General features: G+C 28.5%; 2 protein-coding genes across 6 annotated transcripts in view; one reads left to right on the top strand and one right to left on the bottom strand.

Annotated features, from left to right (window-relative positions):
* The window catches only part of LOC129958572 (transmembrane protein 185A-like), a 32,354-nt gene extending 26,742 nt beyond the window's left edge, over nt 1-5,612 (top strand). For both annotated transcript variants that reach the window (XM_056071140.1, XM_056071139.1), the window contains exon 7: nt 95-5,612. In XM_056071140.1, coding sequence (XP_055927115.1) covers nt 95-333 — 239 coding nt within the window. In that variant the 3' untranslated portion in view covers nt 334-5,612. The remainder of the gene's footprint in view (nt 1-94) is intronic.
* A 2,381-nt stretch (nt 5,613-7,993) lies between these two features.
* LOC129958821 (tripartite motif-containing protein 2-like) overlaps nt 7,994-20,709 on the bottom strand; it is a 118,274-nt gene continuing 105,558 nt past the window's right edge. For all 4 annotated transcript variants that reach the window (XM_056071519.1, XM_056071516.1, XM_056071517.1 and 1 more), the window contains exons 5-7: nt 20,269-20,423; nt 10,904-11,044; nt 7,994-8,289 (exon numbers count right to left, since the gene is read on the bottom strand). In XM_056071519.1, coding sequence (XP_055927494.1) covers nt 8,137-8,289; nt 10,904-11,044; nt 20,269-20,423 — 449 coding nt within the window. In that variant the 3' untranslated portion in view covers nt 7,994-8,136. The remainder of the gene's footprint in view (nt 8,290-10,903; nt 11,045-20,268; nt 20,424-20,709) is intronic.

Raw genomic sequence — 20,709 nt, 5'->3', positions numbered from 1 at the left:
GGTAATTTTTAAAAATTCTAATTGATTTGAAATTAATATTTTTTGTTCTTGTCATAAATTCTACATAAATTAACATTATTCATTAATTCTACAGGGTGGTTTGGAATCAGAAAAGACTTCTGTCAATTTTTGTTGAGTATTTGTCCACTTCTTCAGGAATATGGTAACATATCTTACAGCTTACATAGCAATGAACCTGAAGATAATGAGCCCCCTGTTCAAGCTATTACATGCGGAAAACCTTCCTATTCTCATTCTAAGAAAAAAAATCTTTCTTCTCAATCAGAACTCAGGGTTGTAGTGCCAGCTCTTTCAATTGAAACTCCTGACTGAACGTTCCTTTTACCAAGCAATAAATTTTAATTTATATAGCATCTCATAAGTGAAACTACATTGTATGTAGGCGGTATGTGGGATTACGATTAGTTATGTACATATTGAGAGCCTTAGAAAATATGTAAATATGCATAGTTTGAAATCTGTTATTAACACATTTTTATCTTTATTGAAATCAACACTTATTTATAATCTATGCAAGATACATGTACACAAGTGATTCCATTACTCTGTGATTGTTTATATTTTTATTGTATGTACAGTTATTAATTAATCTAGTGATACTCAACTTACTGGGATTTGCTAAGCTGTGATATTTCTTTAGTTTTTGTGTTGATAATTTTGAGAATCTCCAGTTTCTTGGAAATCTCGAGTCCATGTGAATATTATTAATCTTTAAATAGTGAGTAGTTCTGAAGCACATGAAGAATTATAGTAAATCTATAATAGTGGCTTAACATAGATGTACTTATCTTTATTTTTAACTATTTGACATAGTTTCGAATTTAATATTCAAATGTGTAGTTTTGAATTCATCCAATTCACTCCCTTAAAATTTTTAGTGTATGTATTTTCTACTAATCTGATTTTTTTAAAAATATCAAAATATAGCGAATTAGATCTTGACCCATTCATAATCCTAAGAATACAATTTTAATACTAATTTTTTTAAATATTTGATTACTTTTCTATTTATCTCAGGTTTGATTAATGTTCAAATTGAATTGTAAATCTATATTAGTAGTGTCTAACTTGTGACTAAAGAAGTAGATTGAATAACATTGGTATTGTGCGGATCGTTTCTTTGAAGCTATACAAAAGTATTTCACCAATTTAAAATTTTAATTCTAAAAAAAGCAGTATTTGCTCATTGAGAGCAGCACTTAAACTAATTAATATGCATGCGACTGTAGAAGTTGCCTGACTTTCTCTATAAAGATTTCCATTTGCATTTGCAAATTTAGTGCAGCTCTTTAAATCTTCAATTTTTTTCTTAATTAAAATCAGAAATACTTTACTCATTCTTTTCTTCACCCTCAACTCTTTTGTCAAAAAACTTAAGAATAAAGAAATGTGTGTTTAACTTGAAAAATATATTTAAATTGTTTTAAAATTACACTTGCACACTTTTTTCTTTTATGGGTGATTAGTTATTTAACTTTGATGAAAAATGTGTCAAAAATCTGTAGTTTTTCTATATTGTGTCAAACTATGTGAAGTCTTAAAATCAGTTCACAATTGATTAGCTTAAAGTTAATCTTCATCTGTATGAATTACATCAAAAATTAAAAATGGATGCATGGTATATTTTCTTATGGTCTTGATATTACTCTATAACTGTTTGAAATGTTTTCTACTCTATTACCTTGTTATTTGTCTGTGATTTTTTTACGCTGTATGACATCATGTTTACTCCTTGTATTTTGAAAACATTATTGCACTTAAAGTATTTTCTTGTACTACTAAACATTGTAGAACTTCGTTTAATGTTTTGAATTTCGCTTAATAGTTCAATATTAATGTTTTATTTATACATTAAAGTATCTTTTATTTAAATAATTCCTATTTTATTTAGCTTAGGTTTTTGTGAATGTGAACATGTATTTTGTCTAAATGTTGATTGTTTATAATCGTGTACTTTGAAAGCACTAATGGCACAAAAACTTTTGGGAAAAATTAAATTCTGATACCATGAAGATCCTTCCAGTTAAGTAGATACTGGAAAGTAAGTGTGCTCACTATTAATCATAATATTTAATGACAAATAAATAACAAAGCTAATTTTTAATTATAAAGCGTTAGTTTTGATGTATTAAGTATTTTGTTTCAAAAACTGAAAATATTTTTCAATTGTTTTTACAATGCCATTTATTTCAAAGCACTTTTTATACTTTTTCAATTTATATGCCCTTATAGTCTGCATATGTAGTTTTTTTTTTACCCCGAAACGTTTCCCCATTATTTAGTTGTAAAGTCATAGAATTATATATTTTGACTTCATATTAAGTATTTACTTCCCAATGTAAAGAATTTGTAATGCCAAACACTTCATCTTTTACTCTTGAATAATTTGAAACAAATCTTAGGGGCCAACTTCATGGGTATTCCCACGTATTATAGTTTATTTCTATAGTATGTAGATAACTTGAGAAGTCCTAATACAGGTATTATATAGATCTTATTTTTTATTGTAAACATCTTACCATTCGTTTAATAGTGATTTTTGTATAAAACACATAATTTTTTGTTATTGAAATGAAAGATTCCCTTATTTTAGCAGTTTTCTTATATTCTGGTAACCAATACAGAATGGACATAAGTCATTCTTATGGAATTGATAATGTTTCAAACCTCCTGGAGCTTTTCTCTGAAATAGGTCTCTTTTATAAAAAAAACTTTTTAATTTTTTTTTCAAACACAGAAATATTTAATGTTGTAGTTCATAAATAATAGGGAAAACATTTGATTGTTCCAATATAATTTTCAGAAACTCATTCACTTTTTAAAACATTGCTGCATTTGAGTAGTTTTATGTTTGAAAAAAAGAAAAGAATTTAAAATTCACATTCTTTAAAATTCGCAGTACTTTCTGATGGAAATTAATATAAGATACATTGGAATATTTATGTTTTTTGAAAACTGAATTTTTATTATGTTAAAATATAAAAAAGTGTTAAATTTTATATTTTATATCCAAGATTATAAAAGGCTTTTAAGAATATTAACCGTAATATGCAAACACTGTTGAACTGTAACACATGGTTTAAGAATAACAACGAAAATTTACCGAACCATATTTATTTTGTTATTTTTCCCTAACTTAAAAATATCCGTTTTCCTTTTGAAGGAAATTCAATGTATTATAAAGGAGATAGAATATTATTTTATCGGATATAACTGTTATTATTGATTTTTCTTATATTTTGTTATTTTATTACCTTGAGTGTGACTAGTTTGTTTTAAATAAATGTATCCTTTTATTAAAAATCGTGTGTTTGCGTCTAAAAAAAGGTGTTTTTTTTAAAAAAGCTTTATAAGAGAATGAAAAACAATTTGTCATTACAGATGTCAAAATAATAATTATCTTCATTTTTATTTTCGTGAAGTCAAAACCTGATAAGAAGTTGAATATTATTGGAAATGTTATTCCTAATGATGTTGCATCATTGTGTCTTTCTCATAGTTTTTGAATTGCTGTTGCTGTTCATTTTAAATTTTTTTCATAATGTAAAAAAAATGTGCAAAATGTTATTAAATTATAGGTAATTATTTATAATCTTGTGAGTAATTCAGAAAAAACGTTAGTGATATTTTTAACTCGGCATTCATTGTGAAATATGAAATCACCTATGGAGTTTTATCAAAATGTTCCTATAAAATTGGATTATTCTTGTGTTCTTTCTTGCATTATATTTTATCTTAAATCATTATATATTTTTAAATCCTTAATCAGTTGGTCCTTGAATCAGGTCATAAAAATGTGTATCAAAAACAACACAGAGAAGTTATATGTGAAGTGCAAAGTAACTAATTAATTAACCATATGAATAATTAGTTATGAAAACTTATGTTGAAGTATGAAAATTTTTCGTTTTCAATACATGTCTATATTTATTAAGTAAACAGAGTGCCTTTAGTCTTTATTAAATAAGACAGCTCAGTGATTATATATATATATATGCCAGGAAAACCTGGTAATTATTTTTGTTTTATCTTTCAATAAAATGTACTTTCATCTTTGATGACTATATGCATGGTTGAAATAAATTTACAAGGTCACCAGTAAATCCTGTTAAATTGTCAAACATGTCTAATATTCAAAAACAATCGAAATACATTCGCTAGTTTCATTTACTTGCACTTAAAGTTAATGTTATTAGTTGAAGGAAAGTGTAAAGTAATTCGAAACTTAATAAGAAATGATTAACCGATTAGCTAACTTTTTCAATGAAAGGAAAAACAAGTTTTTTTGAAAAACAGTTTTTATGTTCTCAAGGAACTTAAAAACTGAATAGCTAACTTCCAGGAAGCTGTGTTATGTAAATTTTAAAAGACTCACTGAAAAAATTTATGTTTTTTGTTACTAATGAAAATTAATTTATGACTTAATGCATGATACTTATTTTGAATGAATTAAATGCATTTTGAATTTGAATTAATATCGAATTTTATTTGCCGATTAACAATATTATAGTGTAAAATGATGAATTAATTAAAAAAAACGAAATGAATATATTCTGCTGACATTCTAAATTTAAAGCATAAATGGTGCGCTAAGTCATTATTTTTGTGTGTGGATGATCTAAATTTAAAGCATAAATGGTATGGTAAGTCATTACTTTTCTATGTGGATGAATGCTTGGAGAAAATTAGCTAAATGATTTTTCATTAGCTACTCTATTCTTGTTATTCTCAACGAACATATTACTAAATATTTTAGTTTTATTTCAGAATAATTCTGATGTGGCTTAAATATTTCAATCACTCACATAGGTAGAAACCAAGACGTAGTTTATAAGATAAATAGATGCTTATGTATATAAAAGTTCAATTCTAAATGTTGATCTTGATTTGTGTCCCATTTTTACAAGAACTACTCATTTTACTCCTTATTTATTGTTTTCTTATTTAGTTGTGTGGATTTCTGGATATTCAAGATTTTGATTAGAACTAAGTATGTGTATGTGTGGAGAATTTATCTGTTTAAGAAATCCTGGGGTGGTTGTAAGTTTCTTGAATAAAAAAGGAAAACTATGAATTTAATTACGCTATTGAAGCTTTCTTCTGAATTTTTCCAAAAAGGATAATTCTGAAGGAAGAAAACAGGTGTTTGCATCAAGATTTACAACTGCTATTTGTATTATTTCATGATATGCTAATTATTTTAGAAATAAAATATACCTAACTGCAACATATTGTTATAGAACTTGAAATTAAATTAGTTTAGTTTTTGAAATATTTTCTAGTTCTGTATATCATTTTTGTTTACCATTACATACTTTCGTTCTAGCTGCAATGTGCATTATATCACGTACACTGAGCATACCTGACTGTGGTGTCAATATATTTTATCTTAGCATAACAAAATAATAACAGACAAAAGTTTTACAGTACATAATTGTATCTTTCATAATCAGTGTGGCAACAATTTATTTTTTTACTGTCTTCCCAGATAATTAAGCCTGCATGTGGTATATGTGAATTTTAAGAGTCTGCCTGTACTAAATGTATTTATTAACAAATAATTGTAAATAAAATTTTGAGAGTTGCTTATACTTGTTTTTGTCTGTTTGTGTTGCTATTTACATTATTCTTTTATGCTATATTATTTACAATTGAAGTCTTAGTGGAGAAAAACAATGTATGTTTTAATTATATGTTTATGACCTTCAGCGGACAACTGCAAGCTCCACAGATTTTAGTCTAAATATGTTTCATCGTACTTAAACGAAGATAAAAATAAATGATGGCTATTTAATCTTCAACTTTTATTTTTGTAATTAATTTTAGACTAACTGCATTTTTATGCTTATTTTTTTTTCATAAAGAATTTTAGTGTTAAAATTATAGTTCATATGTTATTGTAGAAACAGCCAGGAAAATGAATAATTGGTACCACCTATCAAATTTCGGGAATTCATGAGTGACAAAGTACAGTTTTCTCCTACATATTTTTTTATTAATTTATTTTAAAGTTAATAAAACTTTTTAAATAGAAGTTTCAGTTCAGGAGAAAAAAAATCAATATGTAACAAGATTATTAATACTGCAATTATTTAATTTCTTGAGTTGGAAGTTTTTTTAAAAAAATAATAATTTTAAATAAATGAACAAGTATTTAAATGACATTTTGAATTTCTCATGACTTTTTAAAAAAAATTTAAACAATCTCGAATTTTCATTAAGTAAAATGAAAGAAATACAAATTAAAAATACAGTTTTTAAAACTGATAAGCGAGTTTAAGAATGCTGGTATTTAAATTAATTACTATTTTTCCAATTCTTCATTAGTCTGTTTAGTAACTTTGGATGAAAATTAGTTTCCATGCCTCATTCACACCTTCTTTTAAAGCAATATTCTTAGCTGCATTCTGAGAAACCACAAATCTAAATTTTAAAATTTTTTTGAGAAATATTTTTCTTTGGAAATAAATGTTTTTACTGCGATACTGATTTGGAGTCAAACATCATATTATTAGACTTCAAAAGTAAATCGTGTTACATAAGCTGAAACATGTCATTTTTTATATATTGAAATTGTATATGCATTATATAGTTATTAATTTTCAATTTCTTGTAATTACCAAAATTAAATCCCACAGTAATATACTTATAAATATATGTATCGAATTCATAAAATTTATAAATTTTAACTGCTAATAAAACCATTAATTGGTGTTATTGTGAATATATTATAAGATTCGGTTAGAATTTTGTATGTTACAAAGTTTAAGCGTCCATCCATATACCAACACTAATTTGCTCATTTTTGAGTTCCATTTTGTCAATTATTTGATTCCGTAATGATGCAGCATCTTTTTTTTTTAATCGTTATCAAATTCATTACACCTTATTTTTAACATTTACACTGGTCTATGATAATGAATTCTCAAACGCTTTTGTTAATGAATAAATTATCAATTATGATGTTACAGAATGTTGTAGCAAAGAGAGTTAATCTTAGCTGTCATTTAAATAGAAACGTGTTAAAAAAATTAAGTTTATGCAGGATACACATTTCCAAACATATTTTATGCAATTTTAAGCAAGCCGAGAAAGGAAGAAAATTTTAATTATTTTTTTTATAATGGGAAAAGGGCATCAAAAATGGATGGGAAAATTTTGAGCTGCTTATAGAGATTATGTTGTAAATAAATAAGCAGACGGAAATTAATGAATGAAAGGAGAAAGTTTCCAATGTTAAAGATGTATTTATCTTTTTACATTGAAGTTTTGCTTTTATCTATAGTTCCAGATGAAATAAATTTTGTGATTAACACAATTAAAGCTTGTTGGTGTTTAGAAGTGAACAGAGCTGCAAAGGACATTTCTTAAAGGTTGATATACACCCCCTTCTTCATAAAAAAAGCCTGCCCTTGAATTTTTATTAAATCGGAATTTTTAGATATCATGTCAGATGCTGAATTATCTAAATTTTACCGGTTTAAAATAAGCAGTTTTAATAGTAGTTGATATTTTTGGTATTCACCATTTAGATTGGCAATTGCTACTATTTGTTTTATTAAAATTTCGAACTATCTTCCGAAATATCGAATTAGTTAAAAGGTTCAATTTACGGTATTATATAAATTTAACATATGTGATAATTTTAGTATTATGTTTTAATTACATTTTCGGATGGTCACCGTTAAAAATTTTGCAGCAATTTAATAATGGTTTACGAAGTTTGAATTTCTACTAAATATACTTGAATAGGTTTTTTGATATTTTATTCCCATTATTTGATCATTTAAAAAAAAATTCTATCTAGAAAATGAAAAGTTGCCTATGATAGAAACAGCTTATACAGTATTGATTAAATGTACATCACAGATTGCTATTAAATAACATAAAATATCCTGAAAAATCGAATGAATTATATAGCAGCCTCACATACAACACGCACAGAAAATAGTAAACAACTGAACAATGAAACTTCTTGTCAGTTTCGTAATCTTTATTAAAGCACGATAATTCTTTCAGGGAAGAAAACAAAAAGTCAAATAATGAGTGAATGTAAAAAGAGGATCAACGAGTTTATACAGTGATAAATAAACATCAGTATAGCGCTAGACATCGTTATTGAAGATATTTGTACACTTTAAAGCAATGGTTTCCAGAATCAGACACAACTACATGCCCGTCTGGAGTTAGAGCCAATCCTTGTGGACCATAAAGCGGATCACCAAAAGTGTTAATAAAGGATAAGAAGGAGCCATTCATGTCAAAAACCTGTAAGATGAAAGAACGAAATTTATAAATAAAAAAAATTATATGCAATTCTATAAATACGCCATACATTCAATAGAAGATATCTGATTGGGTAGCTGCCTAGGATTACTGGGCTGGCCTTCATAACGTTCACCCAGTTATTACAGTATAAACATCGAGCATCTGCTTTTTAATATTATGTACGAACGCAGTTATATAAGGCTTCATCACTTTGATTTAGTTATTACAGTATAAACACCGAGGATCTGCATATTTAATATTGTGTATGAACGTTGATGATGTACAGTTATATCGGGCTTTATAACGTTCACTTAGTAATTACAGTATAAACACAGAGCATCTGCTTTTTAATATTGTGTATGAACGTTGATGATGTACAGTTATATCGGGCTTTATAACGTTCACTTAGTAATTACAGTATAAACACCTAGCATCTGCATATTTAATATTGCGCATTGTTGATGCTGCGCAGTTATACCGGGCTCCATAACGTTCACTTAGTTATTACAGTATAAACACAGAGCATCTGCTTTTTAATGTTGTGTATAAACGTGGATGCCGTGCAGTCATATCGAGCTTCATAATGTTCATTTAGTTATTTAAATATAAAACAGAGCATATGTTTTTTAATATTGTATAAAACTGTGAATGGTATACAGCGATAAAAAAAAATAAGAAAAGTTAAATTTTCATGAAATTACTTTAATAAAAAAAAATCTAAAAAAAAATAATAATTTACATGTTGATTCAGTTGTGTTGACGTATGCGACTAAAGAGAACAATATATTTAGTCAGTTTTGGGGCCATAGCGCACTGCCATGGACCCAAAAGTGAATAAATTCGCCACTCTGTCTCTGTATATATTGTTACAAAATTTTTCTTCTACAACAAATATCGCAAATTAATCGTAATGACGCAGCACATTTAACCTCTAATAGTTCAGCAGCTTTCTTGCTGTCTAATCCTCCAAGACCTCTTATTTGTCGGCGACTCCGACTCCTCTCACTCACGTCTTCTGACGATCCACACGACTTCTTCCGATACACACGACACGACTACCTCGCAGCTTCAGATTTCCCGTCTTTTATAGTTTCGGGAGGCGGGGCTAGAATCTTCTGACCAATCAGGACGTATCTGGGTGTATCTCTGTTATTACTGGATGGCTCATGAAATTTCTCGAACTTTCTGGTATTATCCATTTAGTCGCCAAACTCGCCAAATTCATCGCCAAGTCGCCAAATGTTCGCCAAGTTTGTTGCCAAGCTCTGAGTTTATTGACACGGCACCCGCTCAGCATACACAGGACAGATCGTACAACGGTCTTTCTTAGGATGACACTATTCGTCTTGCTGGGAAGCAAAATTACAGGTTTGTAACATTATATATATATATATATATATATATATATATATATATATATATATATATATATATATATATATATAAGATTATTTTATTTGAAGCATGATGCAGGTGCGACCAGCAGTGAACAGACTTAGTAATTTTTAAAGTTCTATTTATTCTCTCCGGCAGGCAAACATGATTATTTACAAGCAAAGACGCGGACATTGCGCGTACGCCACAGGCGCATCACAAAAGCAGAATTGGGGAAAAAGGGCCGAAATAAATTATCCCTCGCCTTATGTAACCTTAGATTTTGATAGGGAAAATACTTCTTCAATGTGCTAATATATTATTAAGATTCTGTTAGGGATTTCTGACGCATGTCGATCACATGTAAGGGAAACACAGGGATCTTTTAAGAAAGAATGTGCTTACTGGACATTTTTACCCCTTCACGCCGAGCGTGTGAAAGTACCGGCGTTTAGCTGACTAAGCATGTTTATAAAGCTTCTCTTGAATTAATTTGATCACGAAATAAGAGAATATTTTAGAATGAAGTTACTTTGTGCTAAATTAAGATAAAATATTGGAAATTAATTAAATTGAAATTAAAAGTTTAAAATATCATTACACACACACACACACACACACACACACACACACACACACACACACACACACATATATATATATATATATATATATGTGTGTGTGTGTGTGTGTGTGTGTGTGTGTCTGTGTGTGTGTCTGTGTGTGTGTGTGTGTATGTGTGTGTCATTTACGAGTTGGATAAAATAGGGAAGTTACAGTACAATATCACCAAATTTATAAGATAGATAAACCACACATTTACATTTTTAATAGTGCGATGATGCCAAGAGAAAGGTCTCTATTAGAAAGTTTCATGTGGATAATAAGCGGAGCATATGTAAGACAACAAAAATGATACGTCTTGAAAGTCTGGCAATTTCACGGTATCATGGATATGAAGTTATATCTAAAAGATTAAAATTAAATTAAATATAATCAATATTCCCGGGGAGCCAACTGATAGCCAAAGGCGACTGGTATAACACTAGAAGTGTGTTTTTAAAACCGTATTTACACAATTTTTAACTATATTATGTAATTTATTTATTGCCCATGATGTGATATTTCAAATTTTTCAGATAAGTAAAATTCCTAGAAGCAAATTATCTAGGGATAATTTGCTTATTCCTAGATAATTTGCTACCGTAAATATTTTTCGGAGAAGATAATCTATACTTACTTGGATTCGACAGTTTCCCCAATCAGCAACAATTATGTTATCCTGGCTATCGATCGCCACACCGGTTGGTGCGTTGAACTGGCCATTCCCTTCACCGTTCGATCCAAAAGACGATAGGAAGCCACCTTCAGCATCAAAAATCTTAAAAATAAAAATTAAACTTTAATGCAAAATTTTTTAAAAATTAAAAAAATCCAGTCTTTAATTTATAAAATTTGATAAGCAAATGAGATGCGAAATTGAGATCGCGAAAGTGTTGAGAGAATTTTATGGATCATATCTAGCAAGAAACCGAGAATAATATGAAAGTAATTTTATTAAAATAATTTTCAAGTTAATCGTCATTTTGTGACTAATATAATTTAATTGTAATAATTACTCCTTACCTTAGTATATACGTACGCTTGTTTATGTTTCATTATTTCATTTCATGTCTAATTCTCATTCGTAACGGTATAAGGATAATGGAAACAATGGAAGAGTTATTCAAGTATTTTATTTACATTAATTTGTCTTACTTTAAATTAATTAAAAAGTATTGATATTTAATTGCTTTAAAGAGTAAAAAATAATTTACCTTCAATTTCGCTTATCATGTATAAATAGATTATTTTACAATAACAACGACAGCATATTTATTAAATGCAATAAAGGACCATTAATTCAGTTTTCATTTATTCGTCATATTTATTAAATGCAATAAAGTATAATTAGTTCAGTTTTCATTTATTCGTCATAATTATTAAATGCAATAAAGTACCGTTAATTCAATTTTTATTCATTCGGCATTTTTATTAAATGCTATAAAGTATCGCTAATTCAGTTTTCATTCATTCGTCTTATTTATTAAATACAATAAAGTATAATTAATTCAGTTTTCATTTATTCATCATAGTTATTAAATGCAATAAAGTACCGTTAATTCAGATTTCATTTATTCGCCATATTAAATGCAATAAATTAGTTCAGTTTTCATTTATTCATCATATTTATTAAATGCAATAAAGTTCCGTTAATTCAGATTTCATTTATTCGTCATCTTTATTAAAAGCAATAAAGTGCTGTTAATTCAGTTTTCATTTATTCATCATAGTTATTAAATGCAATAAAGTACCGTTAATTCAGATTTTATTTATTCGCCATATTAAATGCAATAAATTAGTTCAGTTTTCATTTATTCATCATATTTATTAAATGCAATAAAGTTCCGTTAATTCAGATTTCATTTATTCGTCATATTTATTAAAAGCAATAAAGTGCTGTTAATTCAGTCTTCATTTATTCGTCATATTTATTAAATGCAATACAGTACCGTTAATTCATGCTTCATTTATTCATCATTCGCATTTATACGTAATTTTGTCACAGTCCTGATTCATTCATAACTTTTGTATTGATAAAGTACCTCATTTATACGACGGAAAGTTTCGGTTATACGCCGTTTTTAACCCTTTTCTAAGATTCGCAGATTTTCCGCCTTATTCATTATTTCTCTTTTCTTGAAAAAGGAGGAACTATAAGCAAGTGGTGGAATACACTTTTCCTACTTAGATATCAATATAACGACTTCGGAATTATTCATAGGCTATAAATGAATAGAAAACAAATAACCAGGTTCTACTTTAAACGATAATGAAGTGAATGAGAACAAACTATTCCACTTTCCGCAAAAGAAGGAATAGTTCCCATCGAGAAACGACAGATTTATTTTGTTTGGTAAGACATTAAGGGGAAAACATTTAATGAACTCAATTCATAATACTACTAATATTACTGCTCTTAATATCAACTTATACACAAACAGCATGCCAGACGACGATTAAAGATGTTTTTTAATTAAATGCCTACCGTTATGCACATAAAATAAGAAATGAGTAATTACAATTCAAAATATGCAATAAAGCAATAATTTTCCCACTATTATAATTAGGGATTACTTTCAAATTGAAATAACGTTTTCAGTATCATGTATTAATATATTAAAACTATCTTTGCAAACTTAAGAATTATTACTTTTGAATGAATTTTCATTAGTGGTATTAAATTAGTAAAAATAAAAGTTATTTAATAAAATTTCTATTATACGTCTTTACATTCATACATTATTTTTCTTCAGTCCTCTGAAAGAAGTACAAAAGGTGCTCTACAGCATTTAGACAAGGTTTCTTTAGCTGATGCAATTTGATTTTGAACATTTTGAAATTGTAATTGGATAGTAAAATAATGCGTGAATATAAAATCTTGCAAAAGTTTCAGCAATTCTTACAAACATCAGAAACACAGTTCACAACAGATTAATGCCTCGTTTTTTCAATTTGTAAAACATGACTAAATCACTTAACTGCGGTAATCTGTATCGCCCAAGCATCCTCATATTATGGATCAAATAAGAAATGTCTCTAAAATTAATTAACCAGAAAATCACATAATTTATAAAGTCAGGGAAGAAAGGAAATTCTTCGTAATCTTTCTTGGAAAATAATTACTATCTTGAAGACTTAATTCTTTTATGCTAAGCTGAAGACAACGAGAAACGCCTTTTTTTAGAGGTCAATGAGGCCATTTCGACCATGACCTGAAACTTTGACTTCTACTCCCTCATCACAAGAGTGTCATCAGTAACTGACAGGTTTATTTTTTTTTCCCAGCGTCATCAAGTGAAAAATAGAAGAACCCACCATCATTTCCAAAATTAAGAACTGTAGCAAAGTAAATTTTCATGCCCAGAAACGCGTGAAGATTCGATATTATTAAGTTCATTAATGTTCTTATGTATAATTTATGACATTATATCTTCACCTGAATAAATAATGAGATAATTATAGTAAACTTTTATTTATTGAAAAGGAATATACCATATAATTATATGTGAAAACTGTTGGTTGGAGTTTTATGATACAAAAGTCCGATATAGTCACGCTTCCCCAAACAAACGGTATTATCATCAAATAAAGAGTAAAAATGTTGTATTTTTATGGTTAATATTGGATAATGGATATAGAGTTAATATTGGATAATTGGATAATAAGATGGATGTCTCCCACTCTTAACTCAGAACTCCACTTTTCGCCTGATCTCTAGCAGATTAAATACATAGGTGCCAGACGATTGATATACAGGTCACAGTGTTCCACCCATGTACGACTAACACGTGCGGGGTTTTGCTGTTCATGAGACACCAGCGAAAAGAACGATAGAAGTGTCTTATGGAAAGTTTTTCTCTTGCCATGGAGAGAAATGAGAAAGTAAAAGAAGGGATGATAAACTAGAAAATAGAGATTAGATCACAAAAGTACCTAAGGTTTGTAATGCCCGTCACACCTAAAGAAGTTGCAACCTCGAAAGCATCTAAAAATGAATACAGACTATAAATTCTTTCCACGCTTTAGCTTTTGTACTCTTTTAATCCATATAAGATCACAAAAGTACCAAAGATGTGTGTGATGCCCGTCACACCTAAAGAAACTGTATCCTCGAACGCGCCTAAAAATGAATACAAGACTATAAGTGCCTTCCATGCTTTAGCATTTGTACTTTGGGTAATCCATATAAGATCCCAAAAGTACCTAAGGTTCGTGATGCCCGTCACACCAAAAGAAAATGTATCCTCGAAAGCGCCTAAAAATGAATAAAAGATTAAAAATTCTTTCCATGCTTTAACTTTTTGTACTCCAGATAATCTATATAAGATCACATAGGTACCTAAGGTGCATGATGCTCATCACACCTAAAAAAATGAAGACAAGACTATAAATTCTTTCAATACTTTAGCTTTTGTATAGGTAACCCAGATATTCAAGCAACGTGCTTCAAACTAATATTCGATGTGAACGATCCTTCTTCGAAATAATTGCTTCTTCAAATAATTATGTAAACGATTGAGGAATTTCGTCAAAAAAAAATGAATATTTCAAACACCATATTCCTAAAGCCAAAGTGAAATAGAATTTATTACCACTTTCTTCTTAATTCATTCTTTCTATTTGATGTCAAAGTCTTAAAAGTTCAAATTAAGAATTTTTGGTTAGTATTGAACCTTATTATTTTTTTTTTATAGAAAAAGAAAGTAAAACTCGGAACTTTTAAAAGATAATCATCGAGGAAAAATCGAAATATTTGCTAGGATTAGAAATAATTTTTTTTTTCGATAAATTAAACGCAAGCCGCAAGATGCTAAAAAATCATTTTTGATTTAAATTTATACAAATACCAGAGTTTCGAATATGGTTTTTCACGAGTTTTATAAATTTCACAATTTTTTTCCCTAGCTTTTATTAATGCTCCAATCCTATACAAAATCGTTTGGTGTTTTCTAAAAACATTTATTTCAGAGAAGGACCACTCAAGAACATTTATTTCAGAGAAGGAAGGTTGAAATCTTAATGGTATATCTTTAATTAGTTTTTCAGGAATAAGTTTTTTCACCCATCCTTTGTTTATCAAAATAGTTTTTTTATGCGTAAAATTTTCAAATTCTAAAAGAGTTATTCTACAAATTTTAAACGAAATTTCATTTAAGCAGAGAGACTACGGCCTAGTTGCTTAGGATCCAATGAGGGTAAAATGCAACAAAAATTAAAATTTTCGTGGCATGAAGATCATAACTATCATCAATCAGCAAGACCGAAAACATTAACTAACAATTTTCGCTGAGCATCTTGTGTATTGGTGCAACACAATTCCACAACATTATGTATCTCTAAATTCTGTTATAATTAATTAATTATCGATAATTAATGTTTTTACCCTTTGTTAAATGTTGTTCAAGTTATCAATTTAATTTATTCATTGAAAAAATTCCACTTGCATAATAACAAAGATATATCTTTATCTTAGTCATTAATACTTAGCGGAGTGGAAAACAAAACGCAAGAAAAATACATAAAAGAATCATAATTTTTTTCAATGAAATTAAAAAAATTAAAGTGACAGAAATTCATCTAAAAAATGTTTAGAAGAAAAGGTAAATAGTTCTATTTAAACATCTTGAAGAGCACATAAAAAATTAAAAAAAAAAAGAAGATTATTTTTTTCTAGTTATTGGTTTTTTCTGATAGTATTTTAAAACACGGTGAAAACTATTACTAACAGTTCTTTTCATGAGTCACGTTTTACTCATTTCCCAAAGTCATTATCATTGAAAACGAAAGATGAGTAATTTCGTCAACTATACCTCCTTAAACAAAAAAGGCCATGCTTCCTGCTGGGAGCTGTTTACCATTTAGACAACATGTATTTAAATGCTTTAGACTTGTTTGCTATTATAACAAGAGAGAACTTTTTAAAAAATTTACATATGCTTTAACAAAGATGTCGACAATAAAACCTTTTCCTTAAAATATTTTTAGTGTTACAATAATATTTACCATAAAAGATAAACCATTTAAGCCATAATAAAATTTGTTTTTATTGTTGGTATTTCAGCGCTTTAAGATTTATTACCTTAAACGTTTCATACATAGAGACAAATTGTTTGATTTAAAAACTTTCAAGATACTAATAATATTCCTCAATGACAATTTCGATTTTGATTTCAGGAATTCCTTACTTACCATTGATTTGGTATTTTAAGCAATCTAAAATAAATAGTTAAAAGTGATTTTTTTAAAAATCTGATTAAGGATAAAGTAAATTTTGAAACACCATACCATGCAAAATAAGAAGATATCTTTGGATTAAAGCGGAACCATTAATTGGTATTAGTTTTTCTGTTTATCGTATATACCTATCTTATCGGAATAATACATGGTGTCTGAAAAATATATTTATATTATTTAAAAAATATTTATAAATAATATAAATAAATAAAAATCTGAAAAATATTGAATATATTCAGTATATATTCAATAATGAATTAAAAATAAACAAATACAGATTTTCACTAACGGTTTTTTTTTATGTTCCATAAAGAATTTCTTAAGTTTTCCTTCTTTTTTTTATAAATAAAGGGATATATTTCTTGTTTTAGCAAAGTAGTAATCACCATTCATAAATAGCTATGATTTTTTAGTTAAAAGTTGCTTTTACAAACTGACGATATGTGAACACAGAAATTAAATCACAAATAATGTATCGAAATTTTATTACTTATTTATTAATTTTTAAGGAGTATTCTGTTAATGCGTATACTTCTGAACAAAAATCACAAGTATTTATTATTTCTAGTGTTTAAATGGTGGATACTTCGAGTTCTAGCAGAACAATTTTGTTTTCTTTTTTGTTCAGTATGCAACAGTAATATATTCATGTAATAATATTTCTTAGATACGAAACTAGAAAACAGCTGTCTATCAGAATAAAAGACAGCTGCACAATAATATAAATCTGCATAATATAAACATCATTTTATTAAAATAAACCATCAGCCCTTTTTTTTATAGTGGATACGGAAATGGATAGTCTAGCATTATTTAGTTCGACTTTATAAAAATAATTGTTCTATATTTCAATGGAACACGAAAAAAACAAAACAAAAACACGGAAGTAACTAAAAGCAAAATTAGGATTTTACTAATGTTTTTTTTTATTTTTCAGGAATAACAAATTCCAACTGCTGTTAACATAAGAGCACTTAGAATTTTAGCTAAAATGTTACGACAGACATTTATATTCTTAGCAATGCAATGGCAATCAATATAGTCTTTCTTTCAGAAATAAATCGAAACCATTCTTTCTGTACAATTTCTGATCCTTTTATCTTGTCATGTCATTCATTAATCAGGAATACCCGCATTGCAGACTGATAACTATTTTTAGTTAAATGCCAACAGATTTGTACTTTATTATCTTAAATAATATCAAATGCATAGTTAGATTCTTCTTTTATTAAAATTAAACTATTTTTATATGTATCTGTTTATTCCTTCTTAAAGTATAAATAATAAAGTGAAATTTCTGGAATGCCAAAGGAACGCCAAAAATTGCATGAAACAAAAATGGCTGGAAATAGTTTTAAAATTTTTAAGCGATTTTTTCTGCTCTTTTAATAATTATTTATATTTATATATAGTAAATAATTTCTTTAAATGGAATTGTTCAATTTTTTAAAATTTTCATAATAAATATTCTTTATTTCTGTTTCAATTTGCAAACAATGGTAAATAAAGGGGAAAAGAAGTTTTTGTACCTTTTAAGTCAATATTTCGGTCTTTTCAATAACGGTTGTATATATATAATAAATATTTTTTTCACATTGAGTTGTCCTGCATTTAAACTCAGTTCTTTTTTGGTTTTCTTTTTTGTTCTTACGATTTAAGAGGTCTTTGCCTTTAGGGGATTATTGCAAATCCTATTAGAGAAGGTGGGGATTCTGCAAATAAGAGTAAAAATTTATTATATCTAAGCAGGAATTGGTCGTTTCTTTCGCTATGCTGTTATTGTTATCCAGACGCATCCTTCCTCTAAAACGGTCTAGACACGATCTTAAAGGTAATTTCAACGAATATAAAATAAATCCCAACTGAAGATATTTTTAAAAATAACTGATATAGCCAGACCTACTCGGGATTTAAATACTTTCATATTTAAATGTAAAAACTACTTTTTTTGCAAAATACAATATGAAAAAGATATTATCGTCTGAAACATTTTTTAATTTAAATTTGAATATCAGTTGTACAGACGATTTTTAAAAACCACTGATAGCTCAAGTTATCAAAATTTTCTATATAAATATTTAACTTTTTATTCACTAGTATTGCAGTAAAAGAAAGGTTTATTAAATATTTTGGGAAAAATTAATTAAATGGTATTTAATTAAAAACTTCCGATTCACTTCTTTTATCTTAAATGATATGTGTGCAAAGTTTGGTAGGATTTTGCCCAGTTGTTCAGAAAGAGTGAAATATACATACATACGTATATACATAACCATAATGACTTTTATTTAAATTAATCGAAGAATTACAATTATTTCGGATTCTTAAATCATCTTCAACCAAGGAATCATCATCTCCCATATATACATAAAAGAAGTCATACGAATATGATCTCATCTTGAGCACCAGGCCTCACCTTAAAAAACGAGAGTTGGAGGTGGCAGAAACCTAATAAAAATGGTAAGATGGCCCTGTAGGAGGCTGCCTGTGGGTTTCAAAAGCTAAAAAGTCTACTTTTAAAGTGACTACTTCTATAAATGGTGTGAATAGACAGTTTATTGAATATATACGCTAGAAAATATTCAAAAATTTGAAGGGATCTCGAAATTTGAATGATGATTAAAAATAATTTATTATAATCTTCTCTAAGTTATTTACTTTCTCGTATGCGAAGTATACAGGATTACAATCATCAAAAATTTGACCTTGAGATTTCGTCAGATCTCTATTTTATACTTCCTTACGATCAAGAAATGCCTTTGTGGAATTACGTCTACCTGTTTATCTATGAACACGATAAGTCAAAAACGCCTTGAACTAGATGGATGAAATTAGGAAATTTTTAGATTTATATAGAGTTTTTAGCGAACTCTGTTCAAAAGAAAAATGTGTGTCCGTCTGAAAGGAGGAGAACACAATAACTAGAAAACGATAGTAAAATTTGACATTAAAATTTAATACACGATTTTAACATCCAAAATATAAATCTTTATCAAACCTTAAGGGTCGCGGTGGCCTGGTGGTAAGGTCTCGGCTTCGGAACCTGAGGGCTTCAGGTTCGAGACCCGATTCCACCAAGAACCGCCGTATGAGGGGGTCTGTTGCACTTTAAATCCGTCATGACCAAACGTCCTCCCGCTGGAGTGGTGTGGTGTGGAGAGAGGGATGCCAGCTCAGGTGTCGTCCTCGTTATCTGACCGTGGTTCAAAATGACGAGGTCCGTCCCAAAATAGCCCTAGTGTTGCTTCAAACGGGACGCTAATATAACTAAGCTTATCAAACTTCAAATCAAATCCATTAACGAGCTGACAACACTTGGTACATATGCATGCACGCGAACGAGGTAATTTAAAAATGCCTTACATAAATGGCATTTGGTATGTGCTCTTGCAAATAAATTCTAGTGCTAAGTCAAATTTTGGTTCAAATAGGCCGACAAAAAGGCATCCAAAATACGTAGTTTTCTTCACTTTACTATAAAGTACAAAACGCTTATGCGTGGAAGTCTCAAAATAAAAATCTGAGCACTCATAGCATTGAAGCCTAGTTCAAGGTCCACAAATTTTTGTATGTATGGGGGAAGAGATAACACTTTCTTTAGGAAATATGAGAGAAAGTTTCAAGGAGACCACACCCACTGGCTTCTTTTTAAATTACTATTCATTTAAATTTTATAATTTCGACCGTTGAACACTTTAGTGTAAATCCACAAAATGACCAATGCATATTTAGTACCGCATTTTTATAATTCAGAAATATTATATTTACCTTTACGCAATGGCTATGGAAATCTGAAACGACTATTTGATTTCTGCTGTTGATAGCGGCATAGTGTGGACCGGTGAAGCGACCGGGTTCGGACGGGCGGCTGCCAAATTTATACAAAATTTTTCCATTTTCTTGAAAAACCAGAACGTTATTGCCTAGAAAATAAAACATATATTTATGAAACACAAAAATTAAGATTCATATCAGGAAACTGCACATATTTTTCGGATTTATTAGCCATTGCTAATTAGTTACCTTTATTAGAGTTAGTAAAGACAGAAGAACATTCAAAATGGATTTTAACTTTATTAGAACTATTTGACAATAATTGGTGAACAGCTATTTGTTCGAATCCTGTTCCGTATTTTTTATTTATTAAAGACACGACTTAAATTCTCTATAATCTTTCTCTCTCTGAAAAGTATATACTTTTATTTAGTA

Source organism: Argiope bruennichi, chromosome X1 (assembly GCF_947563725.1).
Source record: "Argiope bruennichi chromosome X1, qqArgBrue1.1, whole genome shotgun sequence".
Classification (NCBI taxonomy): domain Eukaryota; kingdom Metazoa; phylum Arthropoda; class Arachnida; order Araneae; family Araneidae; genus Argiope; species Argiope bruennichi.
Note: the sequence above shows the minus strand (reverse complement) of the source record. Positions and strands in the feature narration are given on the sequence as shown.